We start from the raw sequence: 10,702 nt of genomic DNA, 5'->3' as shown, positions 1-10,702 counted from the left end.
GGTTGTCGATATCCGGAGGAAATTACTCGAGGGCGACGGGGAGAGAGGCGCGGCCGACTGCCAACTCAACCTTAGAATTGTCTAGCCACTCGGATAAGTCCCACTCCTTCTCCTAGAACTGTCTAGCCAGGGAAAGGTCTGCGGGGAGGGCACAACCGCACCAACATAGTAACGAAAGAAGAGAGGGTGAGGCGTAGCGGACGATGAAGGGGGCCAATGGAGGTGAGGGTGTCGAAGACGGGGATGGGGAAATAGAGTGGATGTGGTAGTGCCGATGAAGGGGGCGATGGAGGTTATATACCTACGAATGGGCACGCTCCGATGGAAAACATGGGCGATTTACCGTGTACGGGTGGAAAAATGATGCAAAACAGACGAGCCGGTGACAACGATTAATTGGTGTTCTTCTTTGATGGATAAGCGGTTGAGGCATTGCCCGAGGCAGAAGCAACGGCCACACTGAAGGCCGCACCATTGATCGAGCTGTGCGTGGGAGGAACATGTCGGGCCGAAACTTCACCCACGTGAGTGGTTGGTGGATGGCGCGCTCCAAGCCAATGTTACAACCTCCAAATATGGAGGCCCGCTAGCTGGATATGACGCGCGCTCTATAATAATGGCGACATGAAAGCGTACGATGACTTTGTTATAGTGCCCTTTTTAGATCAAAATCACCATGTCGACGAATGTTATGCCAATCGGTTCCCGACTCTGCTAAAGTTGCTCTAATTGGGCCCATTTGGTAAAGTTATAGTTATGGGCATGTCCCGATTGATCCATTTGGAGGAGGGCATGGGACGATCTATCGGCCAATTGACATGCAGGCATGCATGTTAGCGTCGCCATTCATAATTATAACAATGCATATGTATGCACATGGATACGCCATCATGCGGTGCGTGTACCTGTATAAGGAAATCGCAGGTCGTTATGTGCGTACATGTCTCCTACGTGCTTCCGCAAGTCAAGCATCCATTGCATGTGTACTCCCAACGACCATGTGGTCGATCACAAGCCAATGTTCTCTAGTACTACTAGTAATAAAATCAGCAGAAATAATGATCTTCAAATAGAATCAGCTAAAGATGTAGTATGAGCAAGCTATTAGGTACTCTAGTAATCTAAACGCTATAATATTTCTTTATAGAGGGAGTACCCACATAAAAAAAATCAGCTAAAGATGTAGAGCACGACGCATGCATCAGCCGGCACTCACATACTCCATGTAATTTCATACGAGTTTGCACGACGCATGTAGAGCACTACTACTATTAACAACCGCAATTTCATCCCATATATATTTGGACTATTTCGTTAAAATATTATAAATTTGTGCTCCCTCCAATCCAAAACCAGTGTTGTGGTTTTAGTTCAGAGGGAGTTGTATTTCCGTACCGGGTCTCAACATTTGTGATTTGCATTTTGCAACCGTCATTTTATTATTCGCTGAATCAAAATGGATTAGACTGATGCAGCAGGCAGGAGGGGCAGGTTCCGGACTTGGCGCCCCGGCCCATTATCACTAATCGCAAGCCTTTACGCTTACTTTCTATACCACCAATACACCAGGACACTGACACGTGGACCCAACGGAACGTCTGGGCCGGATAGTCAGTGAGCCAAGGCCGGGTCAGGAGCCGGTTCGTGGCCCTTAATTTGATTCTCCTCCTCCATGTTCGCTGGTGTCGGGGGGAAGGAAGTCAACAATCGCTGAACCGACCGGAGTGGACAAGGGGACGAAGGGCAGTTCGGTCATTCCAATATGTGCCGGGTGCCGCAGGGCCCACGGCACCGCAGCTGAGAGTTGAGCTCACGTCTCGAGGATGCTCAAAATTCGTGCAAATACCTTTCGTCAAAAAAATATCGTGCAAATTGCACGCTTTTGCCTTTTCGCCTTTTGTCTCAAGAAGAAAACAATCCCCGTATGATCCTAAAAAAAAACAATCCTTGTGTAGGCTCAAGGCCAATTGAGTCGCACGAATTTAGAAACCGTAAAAAACACAGGACTATGATATCATATAATACTACTATGAATTCGTACAGACTTTCGAACCACAGGAAATTCTAATTGATGTTTTCGTATTGCGCACATGAAGTAAACATAGAAGTTTGATTCACAAAAGAAGAAAGTAAACATAGAAGTTTTTTAGGATTAAGGAGATAAAGTGTAGGTTGTTGGACTTCACAAAGAAAAGAAAAAGGAGGTGTGAGCTTTTTATTCAGAATCCTATTAAATAGAGAGATAAAAAACGGATACCGTTAAAAAATAGTGATCCCAATCCCATGATCAAAATGGCCCTCATACAAAAGAATGTTGCTCTACATACGATGATTTTCAGACGATGTGTGAACGACATCGTATATCAATCCGTCTATGCATATCAATTAAGTGCAGCCGACCGTTGGATCAGGCATCGTCCCGCTGTCGTGTAGATGTGTCGTTCTCACAGCAATTTCGCATGCAAAAATGCTTTGGATTAAAAAAATCCTCTAAAATCTCTACCATCCAAAGGAGTCCTAAAGCATGTGATCCAGATCATCGATGAGTGGTTGTCTGAAATTCTCGCACGCTATGATAAACACCTATTTTAGAGTTTTCCCATAAAAAGGAAACAACTATTTTAGAGTTAAAAATTCAAAATGCATCTTAGCTCAGTAATAATAGTGTACGCTAAAAATGCAGCAAGTAAGAGAGAACATGTGACAAGCAAGGCGATTATATTGAAGAGCGGTGTCTATGTCGGTCAATACATAAGATGACCTAAGCAAAAATAATCAGAGATCAAATCATGTTTGCTCACACGAAGAGGAGGATTTCATAAAAAGGGTGCCCATACAACTTTAATAGTACTGCCTCCGTCTTCGTTTATAGGTCCCCTTCGTATTTAGTATATAATTTTTACCATTGATTTAATTAACATGCATGTCATCAAAAATTATATCATTAAAAATTATGTTCAAATACGTTGGTGATATGCATTAAAATTTTATTAATTAACTCTATGGTTAAAATTTGACACAAAATACAAAGAGGACTAGTAAACGAGGACGGATGTAATAGGTATAGATATATAAAGGTTTCCTAGCCGCCAGGGCAAAGAACCCTCGTACCCAGCCGCCACTAGAGTTCCTCCCGCGCCGTTGGTCTGCCTCGTTTTCTTTGGCCTTAGGGCCATGAAGGCGTGGTAAATGTCGGCCCTTGCGGTCGAGAGGGCTTAATTTTTAGATGATTTTCAGAGCTTTCTTATGGTTTATGTCCTGCAAAGAGAGATGAGACGGCGGCGGCTCTCTGAAAATGGAATAAGACTCTACATGTCTAGCTCCCGTCTCGATGATGCTTCTAGCGTCATTGGAGGGCGTGCGGAGGTTTGTCTTTGGTAGATCTCGCGGGATTTGGTCGGTGTTTGTCTTCGATGGATCCACGTAGATTTGGTCCTTGTTCGTGTATCTACATGTTGGACCCTTCCGATCTAATCTTCTCTTCAACAACGGTGGTTGTTGTTCTGGTGCGCTGGTTTTATAGGTCTTTAATGCGACGACTTTTTGACTGTCTACTACAATAAGTTTTGCCTGACTTCAAGAAAAGAAGGGTGATGACAACGTTGCGAAAGTTTTCTAAAAGAAAGATGTCCACACGCCCAAGGAGAGTGCTAATATTGGTGAGCCTTAACTTAGCAGAGAGTCGCAGGAAACCATGTATAGGGTGTCACAAAAGATGTGGCGAGAGCATCGATGTATAAACATCAACAAAGAAAGATACATGCTTGATGATAGTGCATGTTCTTGGTGGCAGGGAAGATAAGAACCCCGCCATCAATTGAGTGGCGACCTGCCATTGGCTCTCCCAAAATTTATCGGGCTGGACGTCGAAATATATGGCAAACCGGCTATGACAGTAGGTTAGGAGAACATGGAATAGAGAGAGATTAGAACAAAGACGATCATGTAAGATAGTGACGAGCCCATTTATATGCAAAACTACGAATGTGTATTTGGAACGTATTTTTTTTTAACAAAATTGTTGATATAGTTGTATAACATTTTGAAAGCTCTAAAGAATTGTTGTATTTTCTCTGGTGTAGAAAAAGATGGGAACATAGATGATCATGTAAGTTAGAGCATAGCTGGTTTGATACTAACAATTGACACAGTCAAAAGTTACGAAAACACATGTATTTCTGAAGTTGATAAAGAAAAGTTAGTAGCCAAAAAGTCACTAGCCAACGTTTGACATTAGCTCAATATATTTGCATGCCGCGAATCAACCTATGGTTGAGTTGATTAGGTGGACCCTGGTATTCCCAACCCACCAGGATTCAAATCCTGGTGCTCGCATTATTCCTGGATTTATTTCAGGATTTCCGGCGATGCGCTTATAGTGGAAGGAGACGTTCCCGGGGTAGGGTGTGCGTGTGTGCGTTCATAAAGGTGAGTGTATGCGCGTGTATATGAGCGCTTGTGTCTATACTGATGCTAAAAAAAAATATTTGCATGCCAATTTTTGACATTGACCAATCATGCTCTAAAATAGGTGAACCACAGTGTACCTTTGACAAGCCCCAAATTTGTTGAGGCTCGTGGTATAGTAGTATTTTGAAAGCTCTAAGAGTATCTACAGCCAGACGTCCCAAACCCGTCTCAAACTTCTGGGCGGACGGTCTGGGCACAAAAACGTGACCTAAAGGGGCTCCTTAAACGGGCCTCAAACACTCAGGTTGACCGGCATCCCACATATCCAGCCCAAATATGAGGCGGATATGGGGATTCCTGGACGCGCCCGCCAAGTCAGACTGGAGATGGGGTCTCACATGGAATCGTCCCAAAATACGGTGGTCCGACGGACGTCTCCTCCACTTGGGGGTGTGACCGAGGCCAAATCTGGCTATTTAAGTCGTTCGTGTCCCCCAACCCTAGCCACATCCACCTACTCCTTCTCCGCGCCGCCAGCCCGAACCCATCCACCACCTCTCTCCCGCTCCGCCAGCCCGAACCCATCCACCACCTCTCTCCCGCTCCGCCGCCCGGCATCGCCATGGTTTGGCAAAAGAAGACCACCTATGCTATGCTCACGCCGAAGAGCCAGTTCGAGATTGAGCAGGAGATCCGGGCGAGGCGCGTCGCACGTGTCACACGCATCGCAGCTGGAGGCAGAGGAGGAAGAGGAACAACAGCCGGCTCCGAAGGAGGAGGAGCTGGCGTCGGCTCGAGCTCCGGGCTTCAACATGGAGGACGTGGAGGCGAAGTTCGCGGTTGCCCAAGCGGCCGAGATGGCGGAGCAGCAGGGTATCCTGGAGTCCATCGGTCCATCCAGGATGAGGCCTATATGGAGGCCAATTGACAGCTCATTCAGCAGGAACACCAACACGCTCTTCGATGAGATCGAAGCAGAGACAGATGCAGAGGCAGATGCGGAGGAGGCGCAGGAGCCGGAGATGCGGCTGAGGCCCATGTATTCGGAGCCGGGCAAGGAGATAGTGAACATTTCCGGCGAAGATTAGGGTAGTATAGGTTATTTGATTTATGTAGTATATGAATTTTATTGTTTGCATGCTTTTATATGGATCTAAAGTTTCTAGTATGGGGTATCCGGTATGTTCGCGGACGTTTGGGGGATCGGATTTGCTGTCCATGGTTGTAGATGCTATGCATTTGAAACTCATGCACAATTACAAAACTACCCCCAGCCCCTACCTTTTTCTCTTTTTTTCCTGACCTGTCTTTTCTCTTCTTTTTCCCCCTGTTTTGTTTGCTTTATTCTCAACAGGAAGTTACACTCTCGAAAGTCGTCTTTCTCTCACCTCTCTTGGACACCAAGCCAGCACCAAATCTTCCCGGACGGTTTCCACCCCAATCCGCCGGCATTCTCCGGTGGGATCGCCGCCTGGAGCCGATCCGAACAAGCGCGAGTTCACCCGCCCGCGATCCCGTCTCCGCCCGCATTCAGGTAGTCCGCTCCTGTAAGTTTCTTTAATAATTCGGTTTCTTGATTTTGGATTGGCAGGCGCGGTTCCGAGTTCGTTTCGTCGGTTCATACGATCTTTTCTTGGGTTTGGTGGTTCTTCCGCCAGTTTATGCCTCGCTATTCTAGGCTTCCTGCTCGTTCCAACGTTGGATCGTTTCTAGTGTGTACTTCCAGGAAGTTTTTTCCCCTGGGTTTGTTGATTTTAATGGCGTTAGGTTCAGCACATTCGAAGTGGAAGTTGACGCCTCTGTGATTTGCATTGGTGATTTAAGTGTTTGTGGAGATAAGCGTTGCGCCATCAGGTGACATTTTCTGAGTTCTTACGACGAAAAATCCCCCAAATCTTAGTACTCGCACTACGTATTGTTGTATAAAACTACTGTAGAGAGTCGCGGCTATTCTTCAGTTGTTTCATAGCAAATGGTGTAATTTTTATGTAAATTGAGATTATTTTGTATGTTTGTGTGGTACTAATGACAAATTAGTTCACGACAAAAAGGCCTATGAAAAGCAATTTCTCAGTTTGGAAGTTAGTTCACCAGTAATATCCACCGTTTCTGTGTAATATGACTTGGCGTGAATAAATTAGCTCTTAACTTTGTGCCTTATCAGTGGTGTCCCCGTGGTTGTCAAAGATCTGATATTTTGATGTGACATCAGTTGAGATGGCAAAGTTTGCCTAAAGATTGCATTTCCATTTCATGATGTTGACCCAGATAGCCACCTAATGTGCTAAGCCACATGCTGTCACTGTTCCAGGCTTCCAATTTACTATCCCCTATTGTACTTGTTGGCAGGGCAGACACAGCTGTTGGTCTTGTTCCTCGTCAGGGCTTCCATGTGGTGGACGCAATATCCTAGGTGCTAGGATCTGAAACTGAATTGGGGGAGAATGAATGGGGTTTCTGAAGGTCTGATCATTGGTACCACGGTTGGTGTGGTGATAGGGGTGCTGCTGGCAGTTGGAATACTCCTGTGCATGAGGTATCGGCGTTCTCAGGCGCAAATAAGGAGCAGTAGCTCGAGGAGGTCATCAACTATCCCCATCCGCGCGAATGGTGTTAATACATGTGCAGAGCTGTCGACCTCAACTACAGGGCAGGAATCGCCGAGAGAGTTTGAAGATCGTGGACCATCTCTGTGGATTGAAGGGCCTGGAAGGAAGAGCCTAATATCAGCTTCTGGGATACCCAAATATGCGTACAAGTATGTTCCCTTGATCTTTCTCTATTCTCATGGTTGCAATATTCATAGTTGTATCATTAACTAGGCCCTACAAAATTTGCTTCCAAATAACTGATCTATTTTAGGATCTTGATAAGTTATCTATTGTCGGTTCTAAAATGAAGCTCCTGTCATAGGTTGGTTATCCTCTTTTGGACTTTTATATGCCTTGAACTACCAACTCCAAGGGTTCCTTTTTTTACTTTTTTGTCTTGTTGAGATGTCAGAGTGGAAATTTCCATGGGATGGTGGGAACTGGAGAAAATAATGATGGTTGGTCTGTATTAGAAAGAGAAAATGCACACAAAAAATTCTACCTGATCTTCTTTAGAGAGAAGAAACGAGAGTTAAGGATAGGAAAACATGTCGCATACACGCCCAGTGAGATACTGTAGTTTATAAATATAAGGAGGCTGTGATAAAATGCTGGACCATAAATATTAGCAAGAAAAGGGGCCATCCTAATAGGGAAAATCAGTTATTATTATACTTTCTGTAAGTTATCTCAAATTTGCTAATTTAAGTGTGACCCTGGAACCGTATCTTCACATAACTATGCTGATTTAATTATGATCACGAAACTGTGTCTTCTTTTAGTTTAATTTAATCTTTGAACATTATTTTCTTTTGTCTAGGGAACTGCAGAAAGCTACCAGCAATTTCACAAAACTGTTGGGCCAAGGAGCCTTTGGTCCTGTTTACAAAGCTGACATGTCATCTGGTGAGATACTGGCTGTTAAAGTACTTGCTAACAATTCAAAGCAAGGTGAAAAGGAGTTCCAAAATGAGGTAAGCTAATGTTTATAGATGGCTAGAGATGGGCATGCCTGGTAATTTGATGGATAACTAATTTCAGGTCTTACTTCTTGGGCGATTACACCACAGGAATCTGGTGAACTTGGTTGGCTACTGTGCTGAAAAAGGGCAACACATTCTGTTATATGCATACATGCCTAATGGGAGCCTTGCATCACACTTATACGGTATTTATTCTCTCCATTGCGTATTTGTAATAACACTCCTTACAGTAATTACTTGGGCACATTCATGCTTTGTTGCTACCATAACTCTGTTTAAACTTTAAAATGTTACAAAAAGTTTTGTAAGAACACGGTCATATGAAATTCATGAAGTAAAATAATTTATACTCCCTCCGGTCCTAATTAAATGTTGCTGGTTTAGGACAACTTTGTACTAAAGTTGTACTAATCCAGCGACAATTAATATGGATCGGAGGGAGCAGTAATTACAGTCTTGCAATACATCAATATTTGATGCTTTCTCCCTTTTGACTGATAGTTTTTGATCACTCGGTAAAATAACCACCACCCTTTTAGCTGATTTTATCAGATAAAGAAGGCCAGTGATTTCCATGTGAATGAAGTCAATAGACAATATTCAAATTTTGTAGTTATGCTTAATGGAGTGATTTGTCTTGTCAATCTATCTTTTATAAGAGTGCACATCTACAGCCAGAGTATCACATGTTACATTTAGATACTGTTTTTTTTTTTCTGAAGACATTCTGTGAATTCAGGTGAAAACAGTGCACCACTGAGATGGGATTTGAGGGTAAATATAGCTCTAGATGTTGCTAGGGGGTTGGAATACCTACATGATGGGGTAAGCTGTTGTAACTCATAATTTGAATCATGATCCATGATGTAATACGAAGACATTACTTCATCTGGCTTAACTTTAGTGCAGGCTGTTCCTCCAGTAGTTCATCGGGACATCAAATCACCAAACATTTTACTGGATCAGTCCATGCATGCTAGGGTATGCCGTACATCTCTGTAATTTGTCATAGTATCCATGACATGTTGAACAATTGTATTCATCACCTCTGCAGCAATTAGCTATAACATTCCGATTATTTGTCTCTCAGTTTGCACCTCTGTATTCTTAACTCATACTACCGACATTGGTCTGTACTTTATCCTGCATACAGCTATACACTGGAAGCAGCATGGTGACTTTGTTTATGATGTTATATGTTGTCATCATTTGTTCCTTATCTCAGATAGGGGTTTAATTTAAAGTTAAATACCAACTTATTAATGTCTAGAAGCATAACCAATGTAGTAGTGTACTTACTGAATATGCCAAAGAAAAAAAAATCACGGAACATTCTTTGCTTAATCAGCCTGTTTCTCAAATAGCCTAAGCTTATAAGGAGATATGAGCGTTGCTCAGTTTGCTCGAGGTGCGACTGCATGCCCAGCCTACTCATGTTCGAGGCCTGGCCTCTGCTGGATTTGCTCATTATTGCTTTTTCTAATTAAAAATGTCACAGGTGCTAGTGCCCATTGGTTGAGTTCTTTATATATAAAATACACATCAAGAGTCTTCTGATATGTGTTTAGATTAGCCTTTGCTTGTAAAGATACATGAGTTTTCTGATGTCCAAAGATAATAGGTTTGCTTGCAGCATTCCCTCTGTTGCCTTTCTGTTTGGAAGTTTTATTCCTAGACATGGGGCATTCTTTGTTGGCCAGGTTGCCGACTTTGGATTGTCAAGAGAAGAAATGCTTACTAGAAACGGGGCCAACATACGTGGAACTTACGGATATCTTGATCCGGAGTACGTGTCCTCACGATCATTCACAAAGAAGAGTGATGTGTACAGCTACGGTGTTCTGCTATTTGAACTTATTGCTGGCAGAAACCCTCAACAAGGTCTAATGGAATATGTTGAGCTTGTAAGGATGTCACCCTTTATTTTTGTTGCAGAATTTAGTTTCTGAGACACTATGGTTGTAAATGCTGACTATAATGCAATCTATGATCAGGCTGCAATCAACGCTGATGGCAAGACTGGGTGGGAGGAAATTGCCGACTCTCGGTTAGAAGGCGCATTTGATGTGGAGGAGCTCAATGACATGGCTGCCGCGGCTTACAAATGTGTAAGCCGTGTCTCCCGAAAGCGACCGTCGATGCGAGATGTTGTCCAGGCACTGATCCGGGTGGCGAAACACAGCCACAGCAGCAGGAATCATCATGGCAGGAGACTTCCACCGGGCAGGACAGATGACGAATCTGTTGACCTTGAGGCATCAGAAGATCAGTCATCTGCCTCTGGTCATCAGAGACAGGAATCAGTTGGCAGTGTCTCTGAACTTCCAGACGTCTGATGGAAACTAACCAAAATTCCCCCCTACTGTTGTTCCTGGCTTGTCTTCTTTCGATTTGTGCAATTCTTTTGTTTTGTTGATACGAAAAGTACCTGATCAAGCATGGAACTAGTGGATAGGAAGGTGAAGTTTTGAGCAGTTTTGTGTATGGTGGTGAGTGCTGACTGGTGTCGAGGGCTGTCAATAGTAACTGTGTTGTATAGACCTGCACTGTAACTACTTGATAAATAGAAGCTGATTGTTACCATCATCTGGTCTATATGTTGCACTAGATGATGTGCTGGTTTACTCCTTTCATACAACTGCCTTGCCTAGGAAAAGCAAAGATCTTCTGTTTGGCTAAGAAGGTTGAATCACAGATCAGTGAGCCTCACGGGCCAGT

The 10,702-nt window shown here is 43.7% G+C and overlaps 1 protein-coding gene across 2 annotated transcripts; it reads left to right on the top strand.

The window, feature by feature from the left end:
- The first annotated feature begins 5,740 nt into the window (after positions 1 to 5,740).
- On the top strand, positions 5,741 to 10,572 carry LOC125525717 (calcium/calmodulin-regulated receptor-like kinase 1). 2 transcript variants are annotated; one of them, XM_048690724.1, is made up of 8 exons: positions 5,741 to 5,944; positions 6,765 to 7,168; positions 7,822 to 7,975; positions 8,043 to 8,169; positions 8,724 to 8,809; positions 8,894 to 8,965; positions 9,685 to 9,888; positions 9,979 to 10,572. In XM_048690724.1, exons 2-8 carry the CDS (start codon positions 6,855 to 6,857, stop codon positions 10,318 to 10,320), a joined length of 1,299 nt encoding a protein of 432 aa, XP_048546681.1. In that variant the 5' UTR covers positions 5,741 to 5,944; positions 6,765 to 6,854; the 3' UTR covers positions 10,321 to 10,572. The 2 variants fall into 2 exon arrangements, with proteins under 2 accessions (XP_048546681.1, XP_048546679.1); XM_048690722.1 differs by having other exon boundaries at positions 5,742 to 5,944; positions 6,760 to 7,168.
- The last annotated feature ends 130 nt before the right edge of the window (positions 10,573 to 10,702 follow it).

This window comes from Triticum urartu, chromosome 7 (genome assembly GCF_003073215.2).
Source record: "Triticum urartu cultivar G1812 chromosome 7, Tu2.1, whole genome shotgun sequence".
Lineage (NCBI taxonomy): Eukaryota > Viridiplantae > Streptophyta > Magnoliopsida > Poales > Poaceae > Triticum > Triticum urartu.
Note: the sequence above shows the minus strand (reverse complement) of the source record. Positions and strands in the feature narration are given on the sequence as shown.

Excerpts from the sequence above, each read along its gene's own strand:
- LOC125525717 (XM_048690724.1), top strand. The coding sequence starts at position 6,855 with ATGAATGGGGTTTCTGAAGGTCTGATCATTGGTACCACGGTTGGTGTG. Across the intron at positions 8,810-8,893 it reads TGGAATACCTACATGATGGG|GCTGTTCCTCCAGTAGTTCA; the intron begins GTAAGCTGTTGT and ends ACTTTAGTGCAG. Across the intron at positions 8,966-9,684 it reads ATCAGTCCATGCATGCTAGG|GTTGCCGACTTTGGATTGTC; the intron begins GTATGCCGTACA and ends TTTGTTGGCCAG.